General features: G+C 37.8%; 1 protein-coding gene across 1 annotated transcript in view; it reads left to right on the forward strand.

Annotated features, from left to right (window-relative positions):
• The window catches only part of NBEA (neurobeachin), a 600,762-nt gene that overhangs the window by 528,407 nt on the left and 53,811 nt on the right, over window positions 1-18,544 (forward strand). Inside the window, exon 46 of the mRNA XM_023531608.1 lies at window positions 6,628-6,747. Coding sequence (XP_023387376.1) covers window positions 6,628-6,747 — 120 coding nt within the window. The remainder of the gene's footprint in view (window positions 1-6,627; window positions 6,748-18,544) is intronic.

Raw genomic sequence — 18,544 nt, forward strand, 5'->3', positions numbered from 1 at the left:
GTGAACTTGGATTTTTTTACAAAAACAATTCAGAGCTAGCAGTTCTAAAATATCGCTTAAGAAAAACCATATTCTTAAGAAATACGGTTTTTTAATGCTAGCACTTCTAAAGTATAAGAAGTTATATTTCTTTATTATCTGTTAATTTGGGGGGAATGTTAGATTTATGTTAGTGCCTGTTTAGCACCATAAACCAATCAGAACAGAGCACCTTTAGTTTATAGGTTGTAATAACTTATTAATACTCTCCAGACATAGGAAAATACTTCACACTCACAGAAGAAGTAAAGGCTTTTCGGAATTACAGACACACATATAGAGAATTTATAGCTTCTATCCTGCAGTTTCAGCCACAGGTCAGAACTAAACACAGCAACACAAAAATTTACCAGGCAAGATCTCTATAATGGACATAAAATATATTCTTATTGAATTTAGGCTCACGACCAGGCAGACAAGAAAACAAAATACTAATAAATTGGATTCTCTGATAACCAAATGGTCAGACCGTAAAACCACATTCTCAATTATTAATGCCACGAGTAGGAAATGACTTATTAGCTTTGCGTGTTATGAATGTTATAACAAAAAAATCAGCAAAGGAGATTAAAACAGAAAAAAAAAAAAACTAGCAAAAAAGTGTATCAGTAAAATGTAAGTCCTGTTTGCTACTTAGGTTCCTTCTAGGAGCCAAGAAAAGACCTACCTGGGCTTAAGCAGCCCTTGAGGTAAACCTCTAAGCAGCGCAGTCTCTGGCTTCATCGAGTTAGTGCACGGGGAACTGTCAGGGCTTCCCAAAACCATTAGGGAAGCAAACTTGAACCAGAGATATTCAACTTGGGAGGCTTTTTCATACCACCTTATGTCCCATCAAGGACAATCATTGCTATAGTGAGGCACTGCCATGGGGAGTAAGACACCTCTCTCTCTGATATTTTGGGGATTTAAAAAAAAAGTCAGGAGCCAGTTCTGAAAAAAATATTATCAAGGAAAGTGTTTTGAGAATTAAACGAGAATATATATGATATATCTATAATGTATGCATCATATATACGATAGCATTTTGAAATACATAAAGTTGTGTTCATTGGTTTTTGTCAAATCGAATTGATCTGAAATCAGATTTATAAGACTTATTTAAGTGTGAGTTGATAAAAGTACTTGTTATCAACAGCTTTCTACTCCTGATAAGCTAACCAGTTCCTCAAATAATAAATCATATTTCATCCTTAGATTGATTTAGTCAGTGAAACGGAATACAAATTTGAGCCTATGCAGGGATGTGGCAGAAATGCTATGCATACCTGCACATTCTACACATGTCCTTTCGGTGCTATTCATAGGATGCTACAGGACAGACATGTAATACAAGCCACTTGTATAATTTAAAATTTCTCATAGCCACATTTAAGAGTAAAAAGAAATAAGTGAAATTAATTTTAATAAATGTACTTGTCAAAATGTTACAATTTCAACACGTAACCAATATAAAAATTATTAATGAGATATTTGGTTTGGAGGAGGGTTCAGTCTTTGAAATCCAGTTTTTGCTTTACATTTATAACACATTCAGTCTAGCTATAGGTCAAGTACTCGGTGGTCACATGTGGCGAGTGGCCACTGTACTGGACAGAACAGATCCACAGGATTGCTTTTAGGGGAACCCATTTGCCAGCACGTTCTTCGTTGTGCTATGACAGACTGAAGTGTCACGGGGTAACAGCTCACTCAGTGTGCAACCTGATGCCCCAGGGAACGTGGTTCCCCCATTCCCAGCCCAGTTGGAGTTTATGAAGTAGAAAGTGCATGAAAATTCATGCCACTAGGAATTCATTCATAAAAACAAAACGCAGATTAAAGTAAGTATCTGCCCTTTACTTCTCAAACCTTTTAGACTCAAAATCATTAAACTCATTATTAGTGTCAGTCAATATATTAGTATGACAGTGATAATAATTGCTTGAAATTGCTAATCAACTACATACCTCATTACTTTAAATTAAAAATGTGATTTTAGACAAACTACCAGTGAAGTCACTTGTCTGAATTACAAGATTGTCTCTTTGCTAGCCACCATTGGGCAGCTGATGAATAAACTATTTCAGCAGAGTGTGGAGTTTCTTCAGATACTAACTAGTATAAAAAGACACATTTTACTTGGAATGTTTTTACCTTAAATCTTACCCCACGCATGCAGCATATACACAGAAGTAATTAAATTTTATTTTCTGGCCTCTACATCCCTTAATAACCTATTCACCTTTCGAACTTAATATATTCAACCTATCTATCCAAAACTCATTTGTCAGACATGTAATCATAATTCTTAGGAGCAACAACAGTTCATTTTTAAATCAGTTGTTTAGAATTTGGGACTTTCTTCATAAAGTATGTGTTGCTTTGAAAGCCTGTTTAAATCGCAGTGTATTTTTAAAAACGTATATTTGTAGTGAAAAAAAATAGTAGAAACATTTTTGCAAGTGTCATAATTAAAACAAAAGATAACGCTACTGAATGAACTGTTGTCCTCTTGTTTATCTTGCTTAAAGATAATGCCTATTTGCCGAGAAGAAGATAAGGAATTCTTAACCAGGAGCGTTGTGTATAGTGGGTACATAGGTTAATTAACAGACTTTCTGAAGATTCTAAATGATACCTTTGGGCTCTTTCAAAAGCAGTGGGAGAAAACACACTTCCGAAGTCAGACAAAGCACAGCAGAAATAATGGCTCCTCCACCTTCCCAGAATGTGGTCTTGATTTTTCTGAGATGTAAAACGGGAATAATTGACCTACTCTGAAAGCTAATAGTGAGGATTGAGTTATCTGAGACAACACAGCGCCAAGCATAGAAAGGCGCTCAGTGACTCTTAGTTCCCTTACCTTTGCTATACATTTTTTCTTTGATATAGTTATATCCCAGCACTACCAATTACCCATGGATGGAGTTTGTTTCAAATGAAATGAAGAGAAAGAAAAGAAGTAAACTACAAGAGGAGAGGGACTTAAGAAAAGATTCTTATGGCGGATCAAAAATCATATACAGAATAAAGGAGTCAGCGAAAATTAAAAAGAGGAACAGGAATAAGAGGAATGGTGTAGTAAGATTGCTCAGGATGGAATTAATTGGTCCGTAATCATTGAAAGGCAGGGAAAGTTGTTAGTCTCCTTGCAAGGGACTAAAGGTTATGATAGGATTTAGTAGGACAGGTACTTCCCAGTGCAGGGCCAGTTGTTTTTATTTTCCGGCGCTGAAAAAGTGTCGGAGGATATGAAGTGACCTCAGGGTAGCTGTCATTAGGAGGAGGAAGTCTGCCATCGGCCATTTATATTACAGGACCTGACCTGAAGTTTTTAAAGCCCAACAAGTGCCAGTATTCTAATTTCCGAAATTTCTATTTAGTGTTTATTCATTTATACATTTTATTTCCCAAGCCGAAAACTTTTTAGCATAATAACCAAGTATCTTATGTGGTGATATACGCGTAGAAAATGGTTCAATGTGCAAGTGTTATGTGAAGAAATATAAATGTTTCTTAAGCTTAATATAGTTTTTGATCCTCTGTGTTAGGCAGGCACGAGTCGAATGAAAAAGAAAGGCCTCGCACTGTGCCTTGAAGGGGAAAAGGGTGATCGGAGCTTGAAAGATCAATACCCACTTATAAACAAATAGGTTATCAATTTCTATTAGTGCTCTACCAGTGTAGCAGCTGGAGGCCTTCAGGAATAATGAGAATTATATGTCAGTAATGTAGTATGTGACCCTCAAACAGTTGTTAATCAGATCTTAAAAGCTACTTAAAACAGTGAAATGTGGAATTCTTCAGTATTTTCTGCTTTTAGGTGCTGCTAGATTCATAAACTTTGTGACCAGAAATAAAAATAATTCTTCAATTTCTGATTGCTTTTCACTATGTCCATCCGTGCTATTCTTGGCATGTCTTTGTTAAGGGTTAAAAACTAGGAAGGATCGTTTAGATTGGGGTAGAGATCAGCTTTTAATGGCTGCTGATAAGAAGTTAAGGCTTTGCTTTTATAAATAGGTCTCCACTCATGTCTATTTAATAAGTTAAAAATCATTGAGATAAGTCTGATCCCTCTAAATTAATCTCTGCCTACTATCTATAGAGAAAAAAAATGCCTTACATCTGTATCTTAGAATAATGAAGTAGATTCTGAAGATAACGCTTTTTGGTCAAACCAGTGGTTAAGAACTGACAAGGAAAACCACGTCTTACTTATACCCCATCTCCCAACAGTACCTTGTATTTTTAGGTGTGTTCAACAAACAGTCATTAAACAGTAACTGTGTGCCAAGTGCTGTGCTTGGTACTAAGGATACAGAGTCACATAAGACCTGAGGGTCGTCTAGTGAACTGGCAGTCTGCTACAGAGGCCAGCAGTGAATATTCGACACAGTGCGTAAAGCTGGTAGTCATTTTTATAACTCTATGTCAGGTAAGATACTTCAAGCTCTCAATATTATTTAATCTTATTTAATTCCCATAATTACCCCCAAGGTGTTGTCATTTCCAATTAACATAGATGAAGGAACTGAGATACTTAACACAACTACTTAAGGTTAAGTTACTTGCCTTAGAGTTAAGTGGTTCCACCAAGATTCAAACTTAGATCTGTCACATTTCATTTGATTTACTATTGCTGCTTTTAGAAATTTTATATCCCCACTTTAGTTTAATTTGACGATAAGCTATCCTGCATTAACCATCTTCTATTTAATAGTGAGTTAAAACTCCACAAAGCAAATTAATTAGTGAAAGACAGCTCATAATTTTTTTCCTAACTTAATTATGATGACATCTATTTGTCTCTCATATCACTTAAAATCTTAAACAGCAATATGGACTTCCTGGATGCAAATCTGATTTTCAGGTGAATCAATAATGCCTCCCCTACCTTTATATTGTTATATCATTCTTCATTTTAACTCTTTCACGATAGTTTTCTGTCATTTCACAGTGAAAATGAAATATTAGTGATACATTACAAACTTATAAAATTGATGATATCTAACCACACTAAATTTCAGGAAGATTCTGAGGAAGATGGATATGCGTAGCTGTTGCCTGACAGCTTGGCCTTATGGCTAATGGCAAAAAGAAGAATTTAAAGAGGCAAAGTAATATTTTGTGAATATGAAAGAATGAATAGATTGTATATTAAAGGAAAAAAAAAACTAAATAGGAAATACTTCTTAGCATTATTGAACCTAGAGGTGATATGTCATTCATCTTAGACTTGAGTCAAGAATTGAACCATTTTTTCCAGGACATGTTTATTTATCTTTGTTAAACTTGTAGTTAATTAAGAAATCCTTAGTAAGAATGAAAGTTATTTAATCCTTTTACATTTGGAAGCAAATTTAATGGTATCAGCAATAATACCCCCCTCTCAACAAAAACTACAGATAAATTATTAAAATTAAATACATTAAGACCTTGTGAGAGAATTGTCCCTAGGTTTCTTGCTATGGGAACATGTCGTTGGTGACGGACACCGTTAGTATAAGATAATAGTCACAGAATACTGGAAGGACTCAAGTTTATCTACTCTTACTTGCACTTACTTTAGCTCATTCATCATTTCAGTGGATTCTACATCGAGCAACTTCTGTGTACCAGCTGTTGTTCTAAGTGCTGGAAATAAAACAGTAAATAAGATGCACATGGAACCTATTCATGTAGTAGGGAAGAGAGACAAGTTAAAAATCAGTTATTAAACAGTGTGAATAATGCTTCAGTGATGTTCGAGGAAATATAGGTTGCTATTTGACCATACTGGAGAGCTTAACAAATCAGGAAAAGTCTTTCAAGAGAAAATGACACCTTGGCTGAGACTTAAAGATTAAGAAGAGCTGAGCCGAGTAAGGATGGTGAAGGAGAGGGGTGAACTTGTAACCAGGCAGAGGGAACTTCATCCACAAAGGGCAAGAAGTGAGAGCAGTGTGGCAAGACCTTAGACTGTGAAGAAGCTAATGGTGAGAGATAAGAGTCAAGCAAGTTCCAGATCATTCAGGCACTTTGAAGACAAATTAAGTAGTTTAGAGTTTTTTTCCTAAACGCTCTGAAAAGCTATGGAAGGATTCTAAGCAGGGAATTGCATTTTAAAAAAGATCACCAGACCATAATGTGGTAGGAGCACTTAGTAGACTTTGGTGGGTGATCCAGATGGACATTCCTATGTCATTGCACACTGCCGCGAGCAGCGTCAGAGGATTTTCTTATTGCAATGTTGTTACTAGGTATATGGCCTCAGTTATGAGAAAGAAAATCTGAGTTATAGGTTGACGGTAATGCAAAATCATTTATCATAAAATCTCAGAGCGCTAGAACTCCACCATTTTATAGATCAGAAGACTGAAGCCCAAGAAGCAAAATAACTACCTACCAAGGTTGCAGAGTGACAGGTGACCTTGACCCAGTCAGGCCCAGACTGGTACCCCATGACTCCTTAGCGTGAGCATCTTGCCAGGACCCTGCACTTTTTCTGCCACAGGAGGGCAAAGAAAGTCATATTTTACAAAGGACTGAGGGAGCTGTGTTTAGAAGGGTCAAATTATTGTTTCTATTTTTTTTTTTCTTTTTCCTTTTTTTGTTTTTTTTACTTAGGAACCTTTCACAACCTTCTTCCTCAATGCAAATGATGGAAAATTCGACCATCCAGATCGAACCTTTTCATCAGTCGCGAGATCTTGGAGAACTAGTCAGAGAGACACTTCTGATGTAAAGGTAGGCTCTTTCATTTGTTGATATTAATTTTATTTCAAAATATGTTGAATTTTTATTTTTTTAAATTGAGATGTATGTATAAGACATTGCATACCGCAGCTTTGTTCCATCATATTTTAAAATTATGTATTACATCTAACCTGAAAGGAAACTACAGGAAATAATTTTGAGCATCATAGAAAATGATTCAGGATCCTTTTATATTATTCAGTTAAAGTGCTTTGCTTATTTCGAATAATTCCTATCTAATTTAGATCGAATAATCAGGAGATGGAAAGAAAAGCCCATAAATTGCCTTTCCTGCTGTTAACTCAATATTTGGCCTATTCCATAAAACACAGCAGGGATTGGATTTGACCTTAATGTGTCATATTGTTATAGCTTGCCCAGCTTTGGGTTTACATAGCCTAGGGCAATTAATAAAGCATTAATGACAAGACCCATTTAAAATGTAGGCTCTTCTGTACAGCCTTAGCTTTTACTTGACTGTGCCTGGGGATACTGTGCAACAATACACATTAGATTAAACCAACACACACACACACACACACACACGCGCGCGCACACACACACACACACACACACACACACACACACGCACACGCACACAATGTCCGGGAACAGCCAGAGAGCAGTTTTACAGTTGGTACTACTTAACTATTGTTAAATATAAAGAATTGCTATTCATTTATATGGACTTTTGTTTTTTAAATGGTTGTATTCAAAATATAAAATGCATTTGTTCACTGATTTTTGTGACTTTTTTCCTGATAATAAGATTATATGTTTAGGTTATTGCATAAGTTTGTGTGTTTCTTATTTTAATCTCATTTTTTTCAAGGCAAAATTTTCCCCATCACTGCCACTCATACTGTTAGATATAAAAATGTTTTAGTATTATTCTATTTAGTGTCTTAATCCAACAAAAGGCAGTAAATTAACATCAAAATTATCTTTTCATATTTATGCTTATCTATTACAAACATTTTTAAAAGGCAATTGCAGGGTTACTGAACTGTAAGAAAAGTGGATGGATACAACTTTTGTCTGTTTTTTTTGGTTTTTTTTTTTTTAAAGCAAAAAAAGAATATGGATCCAAGGAGGGAGTGTTTGACATATCTATGTGTTTTATTCATTGCCATCAAAGTTTGCATAAATGAATATTAATTTACCTACACAACGTATTCACGTTTGGAAATAAGATAATTTAACATTCATCCTTACTATATTAAATTCTTAAGGCTCACATTTTTCTCCTAACAGACTTATAACTTCACTGAATAATTAAACTCTAAAATATCCGAAAAAAAATTTAAACTGATTTACTACCAATGAAATCAGGGAGGGGGTTCATTTCTTAATAACCTTTTGAGAATTAACAGGAAATGGGGAGCTCATAGGCTTCTAGAATTCACATAGTGTTCATAAAAAAAGGCATTCAACAAATATTTAATGTGAATTAAACATTCTTGTCTATATTTTAAGGCGTCCTATCGTGTGTACGATTATTTATATCTTAATTCAGAGCTGTATCCATATGAACTCTTTCATGTAAAGTACCTTCTCACTCTTATTTGACATCCTCACAAAAAAGAAACTTGGTTTTTCAACTTAGTTCAGATTCACCCTCACAAGCCCACATATACATCAGAGTCAGTCATTCTCATTTATGTATGTGGATAGAGTTTTAGCCTTTACTTTCTGTCTTGAGCATTCTGTTGATGCTTTTGATCACCAGGTTACATGGCAGTCTCTGACCAATGTCCATATCAGGCTCGTCCCTCTAAAACTGCTGGGAGAATTCTCATATATGCTGCAACTTTTCAAAAACATTTGCATCTTGTTATTAGTTGTGTTCCTTTGACTCCTGGGCTTATGTCATCAAGGACAAAGACCAAAGTGGCTCTCACTAGTTTGGGGGGTTTTTTATTATTTATCCTCAAGCGGCCTTCAGAATACCAACAGGTACCATCCCCCCACGCCACCCCCAAATGATTAGCTCATAAGAAGCTCATTTCCCCAGCTCGGCGTTGCACGAATTGCTCTCATTTTCAATTCTCTCCTGCCACCCTGCACCTTTCATATTTTATGATAATATATCTTGACTATCTTTCCGGGTAGACCCTTTCTTTTTAAAGGGTGCACATGGCACACAGTATGGTAATTTATTTACACGATCTCCTATTGATGCATAGTTTGTCTTTCTCTCTGAGTGTTACTGTTAAACAAGGCTTCAGTGGACATCCTGGCACAGACATTTGGATGAACTCTGTGTATATAAGTAAAAGATCATTTCTGTTAATGGGACTAGTAGCTCAGAGGCTACATACATTTTTAATTTCGAAAGATATTGCCAAACCATAATTCCTGAAGATGGTAATTCTCTCCCAGAGTGTGAAGATGCCTCCTTCCCCATGTAATAAGCAGTGTAACTTCACTAATCTGATGAGGGAAGAATGAAGTCGTCTTTATTTCAGCTCGCGTTTCATTAATTATGAGCGAAGTTGAGCATTTCCTGTATATTATCGACCTATAAAATTACTCATATTTTTTGCCCATTTTTCAGTTGAGTCATATGTTTTCTCTTATTGATCTGAAAAAGATCTTCGAAATTGTAGAAAGTTGCATTTCAAGTATGGTTTCTCAGCCTTCTAGCTATATTGCTATATTTCAATTACGTGTTTATTGTTGTTGTGTGTATGTGTCCAAATGTATCCTTTATAGCATCAGAATTTTGGGATCTTCATTAAGGGAATGCTAAAAGTTTTTTAGTAATACTGGTGGTACCTTCAGATTTCTAAATTCATATTTAAATATATTGATTAAAGTGTGCAGTATTTTTTCCTTCTAAAACAATACCTGATTTAGCATGGAAGAATATGTTACCAAGAGTAATAATTGTTTTGCTAACTATGTGTTAAAACCTAAGCTTTTGATTTTTTTTTTTTGATCTCTAAGCTATAAAAATAAAGCATATGATATAATTGTAAAAAAAAAAAATGTTTTTCCATCTCTGAAGAAAAATATCTCTACAATCTCCACTAACTTATCAGATAATCGTATAAGAGAGAACGAGAACAGAGTAGATGGTTTTATTCTGTCTCTCTCTATTAACGTCAGTCTCTTCCTGTGGTAATGAATACAAGCTGGGCAGAGGAGTGCTGGGGAAGTGACCTTTCCGGAGAGAAATCTCCTGAGTTAAGTCAGACCGGTTAGTTTTTACTTTGTATTTTTTTATTTCTTTCCTCTAGCACAGTCTCGGTAAACAGTGACATTCGACTTACTGTAGTTCTTATACTAATTTTCCTTAATGCCTTCTAAAGTTGTTATATTACTTTCGAATAGCTATGTAGATGTCAGAAAAGGTAGCTGCGACAAAATGTCATTAAGGTGACATAGTGTAAATTAATACAGTTAATGGAGGTGCTCACCACTGACTCATTGACCCATTATGAGCTCTTGTGGAATTAACGAATGCCAGGGCATCAATCTTTTGGGGAAAAAAAGAAGAAAAGAGATGGCAGCTTTAAAACCTTGCAGTGAATTATATTAGAAAAGTGAAAACGTCTGGGTCGGTTTTGATTTCACTGGGAAGCCATAAAACAGTATGCTCTCTCAGCAAAATATATTAAACTGAAATGTCAGATTTGATGCAATAGGTATACAATTATAATAGTGTTAATAGTGGTCTTCTATCATTCTAAGACATACTTTCAAGTCCAATTTCTCAGCAGCTTGAACTTGTCATAAGCTTGTAAATTAGAAATTGTGTTTGAGGATATTTTCTTCTTATTGATGGAATGCATATAATACTATTAACTGTACCGTGGGGTTTTAGTATAGCTGTTAAAATAAACTAGAAATCACATTTACAGACACCAAATGCCTGTTATAATATTCATCTTGCCATTTCTTTAATAACATTGGGTGTCTTTCTGTACCGTTTTTCATTCAGGAAATTTTAAACTATTTCGACTCCTTCCTTAAAGAGAAGCTGATTAACAGGAATCTATCAATGGGAAGAGAGTAAGCAGAGGAACTGATATTTTCAGTAGGCGAGCCGATGCCCGAAGTACCTCTGTAGGAGCACTTACAAGTTATAAAAGTATTTTTTGAGTAATTCTCAATAGTTATCAAACATGCCTCTTTCTTGGTTATTTGCTATAGTCCTTAAAACAGTCCTGTGAGATAGCTGTCATGACCCCTGTTCTATAAAGGAGGTTCACAGATATTCAGTGACTTGCCTACATTCTCACACACACAGCAGGCAAAGACAAAGCCAGAACTAGCACTGAGAGCTATTGAGTTATTGCCAGTGCTTTATCCATTGGATGATATGCTGCTTTAATTCTTCTGCATGATCATATGGTCGTATCCAGCCACTTTGACTATTTGGAATAATTGACCAATCAAGTTATACTTTAGTCATTTATTGCTGTGTGAAAAATCACACCAAACTTTAGTGGCTTAAAAAAAAAACACAACTTTTTTTCTCAGCATTATACAATCAGACTAGGGTTCGTCAGGTGTGGGTTCAACTGGGGTGGGTCGTGAGGGTCTGAGGGTTCAGGATGACTTCAGTCACATGTCTGGTGCCTCAACAAGGATGGCCGGAAGAGCAGAGGACTGGCCACTCCTCTCTCTCTATATATAGGCTTTCCAGGAAGATCACCACACTTTTTTTCATGGTGGCTTGATACCATGAGGATAAAAAAACGGGAATGGCAAATCCACTTAATGCCTAGGCATGGAAGTCACAGTGTGGTACCCTAGCAACATTCACAAGTCACAGGGGCAGACCAAGTGAAGGGAGAGGAAAAATAGACTCCACCTCCTGATGAGATGAGCTGCAGTCATATTTCAAAAGGACATGGAGGTCGAAAGGATTGTTACGGCCATATGTGGAAGCAGTTTACTAAAGTCTTCTCTCTAGTCACAGTTTACATTCCTCCTGTGTGCAGAAATTCCTAATTCGAAGACCTGGAAATAAAAAGACAAGTTATCTGTACCATGTACGTTTAGTACACAGATAAAACAGAAAACAGGTGAACCTCGACAGACCCTCTATTCAAAAAATGGAGAATATGGGAGGTACATAGCAGTCACTGAGTAGCTCTCTTCACATGCTTCCTGGTCATAGAAGGCTGGGGACAAAGCCTCCTTTGCCCACGTTGGTACAGCACCTTAAAACATTAGCGGGCTTTCTATGTATTAAATTATAGTTCACAATTAGAAAAGACTCACACTCACAAATCCTTCCCAGACAGGCTGAGTTAGGATGCTCTTTATAAGGATTTGAAGAGTCTTCGAATCTTTTTGTGCAGCTGAGTGGGTCTATAAACCACTGCTTTAAATTTTGGGGAGTACTTACAAAGGGGTTTACAGGCCCACTCTTTACCTGGTAAAGATCATGCAGTATTTTACTTACAGCATCTCAGAATCAGTTTTTGTCCTGAACCCATTATTATTTTGAGAATCTAATGAGACTATCCTAGGCCCTTATATTTCTCTAAATGCTGCTTCAAAACTGAACAGTTTCTTCTTTAAACGATAAAACCTTATCCATATACCATTAAAAAAAAAAAACAAAAAACAGTGGTCACTTTTAGCATTCTGCTTGGAAACCTCCTTACTTCTTTAGATACTTTGACACTGATGTAGAAACCAGTCTTGTTCATTTTCCCACCACTGCAAAGCACGGGTTGCTTTTCTCCCACTTCCCATTGCAACTTCCTTACCGATCTTCCTGATCCACAAGAGTCTCCTCACCCGCTTCCAGCCTCTGCCTACCGTGGAGTCTCAAAGCTAATGCCACATGCTTTAAGTTTTTATCACATCAGCACTCCACTCCCAGGCACAAATTTCTGTTTCAGTCATCTACCACTGTGTCAACAAGTCGCCCAAAACTTTGTCTTGATACAACTGCGACTCTTTGTTGACAGTCGTGCAGTTGGAGTTAAGACGCAGCAGGAACCACTCGCCTCTGCTACACAGCGGCAGCTGGGGTGGCATGGCTGGGCCAGAGGAACCAAGATGTCTTTACTCATGTGTTTTGTGGCTCATGCGAGCTGGCTGGAACAGCTAGAGACTGTCCAGGCGTGTCTGTGTCTCTACGTGATCTTTCCCGCAGGGTGGCCTCACCACTTCATATGATGATTGGCTTCTAAGGGATGGAAACAGAGCTGCAAGGACCCTTAAGTCTTAGGCTTCTCTGGAAGCCATACAGTGTCACTTTGTCACATTCCGTGTGCTGAAATAAGCCAGCCCATGTTCAAAGAGAGGGAAACTAGACTCCACCTTATGGAAGTGTCACCTCACTGGGCGATGTGAAATTTGTCGATGCCTCGGCGGCCCAGAGGGGTCCTCAGTTCTTCCTCGCGGACTCGGTAAAGCATTGAAATTTAGAAAAAAGTACAATTTATTAAAGTACATTTCAAGGAAGAAGCAGGTCACGCCCAAGAGGGCTGTTACCACGCAGAAACAAAAGGTATGAGTAAAGTACGCTCCAAGGGAGAGGCAGGTTACAGCGAAGAGGGCTGTAACAACAGAAGTGGGGAGATCGGGATTATATTAGGGCCGTGGTGGGAAGTTAGAAGGGCGATGCTAAATGATCGGCACCTGAGGTCATTTGATTGACATGTGGCTGTTATATAACTGCCTAGTGCGCATGCGGTTACCCAGAATTCGGTCTGTTATATGATTCATGAACTTCCTGGCATAGGCATGATATTATAATGACGGTATAATGAGGCTAGGTCATAGGGAGGTTAGTGTGGCACTGACTGCACATGCGCTTGAGGCAGGACTAACCCGCCTGCTATTTTATGGCTTCTTACCCCTTTGTGTCTTAGGATGTAGAGGTACTTTATAAGCATAAAAGGAGTGTTTGGGGAGGTCCTAAAGGAGGTCTTTGGCCTGGGCCATGGTCCTTTGTTCCCCTTCGCTCTTGGCTTCCTACCTAACAGGAATGCTAACGTGGAAATGCCAAAGGGCACATGGGGTGGGAGGGGTTTTACAGGGATCTTTGAAAAACTTTACAAGTTGCTAATTTAAAACAATTACAAACTCCGTTTGGGTTTAGACCATTCATTTCAATCTAGTTGTGCAGTTCGACAAAACCAAAATCTGAGATACAGATACTTATAAAAATATATCTGACTAGCCCAGGTAGCATATAATCTGTCTATATAGTTGATAAAAATACTTTACTCATCTGAAAAGTCTACGTAGATGTTCAAATACAGATATCCAAAGTGACAGAGCTTTTTACTGATCACGAATGTACTTGGCTACTGGATAAACTCGACTATAATATTTTTGATCTACATCTTTAAAATGTATATATATATTGATAGAGCGAATAGTTTCTAAAATGTATTTGCATAAAGCTGTGAAATGCAGTTTTACAAACATGACCTGTATTAAGTCCTTACATCTACGCTGAGAGTTAGATGCTGTCATCATCACAATTTTGTATACCAAGAAACTGATGTATTTTTCAAGTCGTTAAGAAACCTGCCCAGGCTAACAGGCAGTCTATTTAAACTCGGATCTCTTTGACTTAAATGCACGTAAAGCAGCCCTTCCCTGAGAGAAGAAAGGGCAATCCCACAAACCGCCTGCCCACCCAGCCTCCCCCTGAACTACAACCAACTGATACCCCGGGAAGTAATTCTGCTTTCACTAACACGGCTTGAAAACCACGGCCTTTAATATTTTTTATCACTATTTCATGCCTGTAATTCAGGATATGATAAATATATATCAATAATTGATTCATTTTTCATCCTACAAATATGTAGTGAGTACCTATTGCATGGAAGGCACTGTTCCTAACTGGTGAGTGATAAGCAAATGAGCAAGATAGACAAGCTCCGTAGTGTCATGGGGTTTCCCATGGGGCACGGAAGCGTGAATTAATAAAACAAGAAAATAGTAACTCTGCAGAAAATTAAAACAAAGTCATATAGAGTGACTGGGTTGCTTCTTTAAAAGGCAAAATAGAGAATGAAAGAGCCAAGACCCTGGATTTAAAGTGTTTGGGTTTGATTTCTGGCTTAACCGCCTGTTCGCATGGTCATTGGCACATTACTTACCCTCTCTTCGCCTCGGTGTTCAAGTATACAAAATGGGAAGAATGAGAATATCTAAATATAAAGTTTTTGTGAGGATTAAGAGAAATATGTAAAGGACTTAGAACAGCTAAGACATAGTAAGATACAAAAAACAAAACAAACAAAAAACCCTGCTATTTTAAGATTGAATGACCAAAGGTAACATTTCAGCTGATTCTTTGTCTTGGAGCAGAGATATAGTCATTGTCACCTTCTTGGACCTAACAGTTGAATCTCAGAGATGAAAGTCTTTTATTCATTAGGTTTATTTTTTTAAATAATATAAGTGTGAATGTAAATTATAAATTCAATTTTTTAAAATTGTAAATGGGGACCTAAATTCATATTTACTTATTCACTTTTAAATTTTAAATGCCGTTTGAAACAAGATTTAAAAACAATAAAACTGAGGCATAAAATTTGCACCCACTCTGCTGCTTCAGCGACTTCTCCCTGAACTTTCCATAATTTTACTCGCTCTTCCTTCTCCTTCAGGAAAAAACCCCAAAGTTCTCCAGCTCAGGACTTCAGGGTTCAGACAGGTCAGCCACTTATAGCTCTGGTCCTTTCTAGGAGTCTTGAAAATCAGCTGTGCTTCAGGAATTTCTTCATCTTCGCTCTAAAAATGTGTCTGCTCTGCGACAATTCCCACCTTTAGAAATCTGGGTTTCTTGGTGCCCTCAAAGATCGAGCCTATAACAGTTCACGCCAGCATCTTAGTTAACGACCAGCTTTACAACAACATTCTGCTTGGCCACGTGAGGACTGCAGTGAGGAGACGTCTCGCTGAGGAGTCTGTCTGTCCTGATGGCCCTGGTAGTGCCACTTCTTGGCGAGCCTAGATTTAGCCTTCCCGGAGGTGCCTGCCCAGTGCTCGTCCTCTGCCGTGTCACATGACACGGCCAGCAGGGCAGAGCCTTCTCAGCCTCACTCAGGTCTCCCTGCCGGGGGCCAGCCCTCGTCCTCTTCTCAGAGTGCTTAAATTAAAACGATCTTTGCTTCTCTCACTTCTGCACTTTGAGTACAATTTTGCTGGCAACTTTAAAACCCACTTTTTCTAAATTTAAATCAAACTCTTTTACACTTTTGAATCTTTTAACGAAGCTAGCACAGGCAAGATAACATTTTTTTCAACTGCAAAAGTTTCCCCTCAAGAGGTACAAATTTTGTTTCTGGGCTCATCCTTTATCTTTTATTTAATAAAGTTCTTCGTTGGCTCTTTTCTTATCTTGAGGCATTCTTCCAACCATCTGCATAGTCCCCAGAAGATTTCTAGTGATATTAAAAGAACTTTATCTAATATCGTCAGTACTTTAATATTTAATGAGCACCTGCTGCATACAAAACATACCACCAAGACCTATGGGGGATCCAACGAAATATAAACCTCACAAAATAAGGCTCAAAAATCTACTTTTGCCCAAATCGTTATTAATATAAAATCCTAGGCTTCTTATGCCTTTATGAATCTAATTTAATGGCATTCAGTGCAATACTGTTATAGTGGTAAGTAGGTTAATAACCACATATTTTATAGGACCCTATTCCACAGGAAAGAATGGGAAAATAATATGTATGAAAAACAGTTGGGCACCAAGACAGTTGAAGACGAATTGAATCTTAAGCCTGTTTAAAAAAAAAAAATCTATGTCGCTCTGTCCACGTGGCTATATATTCCTCTCTCTTCTCAAGGCAGCTTATATAGTCTAGTTCTAGAGATAGGACATGAACACAAATAAGTTCCAAAAGGCAATAGGGAAATCCCTAACTTACATGAGCCTGTTACATATGAACCACCCTCCTCACCAAGCAGCTACGTGAGCTTACATTTCTTTCCCCTGCCCAGACCATTTGAGATGCTATTTCTATTCAGTGTCGTATAAAACGTGTAGTGTGCAAATAGCAAGTTCTTTATCTTCTTTCCGTCTTTTACTAATTTACCATGTTGTCCCAAACAGTGGGAGCAAGATCAAAAGAAAATTGTATGTTTTACCTTAATGCATTGAAATCATAAGTTAATAATTATCGTGGTCAGCTCGGGCTGCTATATTTTACCATTAACTGGGTAGCTATAAACAACAGAAATGTGCCCACCCGCTCAGGTTCTGTATCTGCTGAGAGCCTGCTTCCTGGTTCAGAGGGGGCCATATGCTTGCTGTGTCCTCACATGGCAGAGAGAGGAAGCAAGCCTTCTGAGGCCTTAGACAAGGACACTAATCCCGTTTGTGGGGGCTCCACCCTCATGGCCGCATCTAATCCTAACTGACCCAACTCCTGATTCCATCCCATTAGGAGGCAGAATTTCAACCTTTGACTGAGTACAAATATATGAGAATGGCAATGATACTTCGGCCTTCTAATCAGTGACCTTCACCAAATTGCTTCATTCAATATGATACACCCTGTCACTGAACCCATTATAATCCTTGCTGATCTGATATTGCAGAAGCACCCTTCAGCCCCATTTTATCCACCAACTAAGCTCTATCTTTATCTGCAAATAAAGGTGTTTACTTACCTATTAGTTTTTCTTTCAGCCCTCCTCAATTTCCCCTTTCCTGTTTGTGTTAATTTCACTGTCATGCTCCTTTCCCACAGTTCATTGTGGCCTTCATATCTCGCACACGATTTATCATTAATGCATGTTTGCCTCTCGGCGTGAGCCATCTCATACCTTCTCTTTTTTGCATCCCCGGGTCCACAGCTTTATTCACTCGTCTTCCCCTCTGTTGCATATTACTCCTCCTCGATAAAGCCTCATGAGATGTCCCCTTATGTGCCACAACTGGTGGTTACCTTTCCCAGTTTCCTCCTGTTCTTGCACTGCTGGTTCCTCTCCCCCCACGCACATGTAGTAGTCTCTCCTCTCTCCAGTCTGTCCTTTGCTTTGTCACCCCACGTCTTGCTTTGAACCGAATTTGACCATGTCAATAACTCTTCTTCAAAACTGTTAACAAGGAGACAAAATACGAATGGCCTAGCTTGGCATAAAACTTCCTTCATCATCTGGCTTCTTGTACCTCCTACCATCTCATCCCCATCTTGATCTATCCCCTAACACATCCTACACTCCGCCCATTTTCGGTCCTGGCCGTCCTTGATGATCCTCCCTGACGGGTCCCCCGCCCCTTTCCCCTGGCTTTGTCTTAGCCGCTCTCTACTCAAATGTCCCATCTACAGTGAAGTCTCCTTGGACTTTCCCACAGCTCCCTGCTCTCCTCCCTGCTCTCTTGCTCTTTGTTTTACTTCTCTCAGAGCTATCACTGTTGTCCACTATCGCAATCTGTTGATACGTCTGCCCCATGGACCAGACATGAAGTACTTGAAAGGAAAGCCATGCCTTGTTCATTTTTTTTTTTATTGGTACCCATCACGATGTCTGGTAATCAAACTTTACTGTATGAATAAATAAGTATCAGGGAATTATGTAATGATTTTTAGAAAGATTTTTATGTAAATGATTTAAGTAGAAGAAAAACTGTGATTCTTAAAAATCTAGATTCCATTTATCCAGAAAATTCATATATATATGAATCTGTTCATGCTCCTATAATGCTGGAGAAAATAAGCACTATTATGTTCTTATGGTTCATATTTATCATCGTAAGAATGAATAATGATCAAATTCTCACAGAGCCTTACTAAGATAAATACCCACTTATGCTATAACAGATAAATTGGTT

This window comes from Pteropus vampyrus, unplaced genomic scaffold (genome assembly GCF_000151845.1).
Source record: "Pteropus vampyrus isolate Shadow unplaced genomic scaffold, Pvam_2.0 Scaffold71, whole genome shotgun sequence".
Taxonomy (NCBI): domain Eukaryota; kingdom Metazoa; phylum Chordata; class Mammalia; order Chiroptera; family Pteropodidae; genus Pteropus; species Pteropus vampyrus.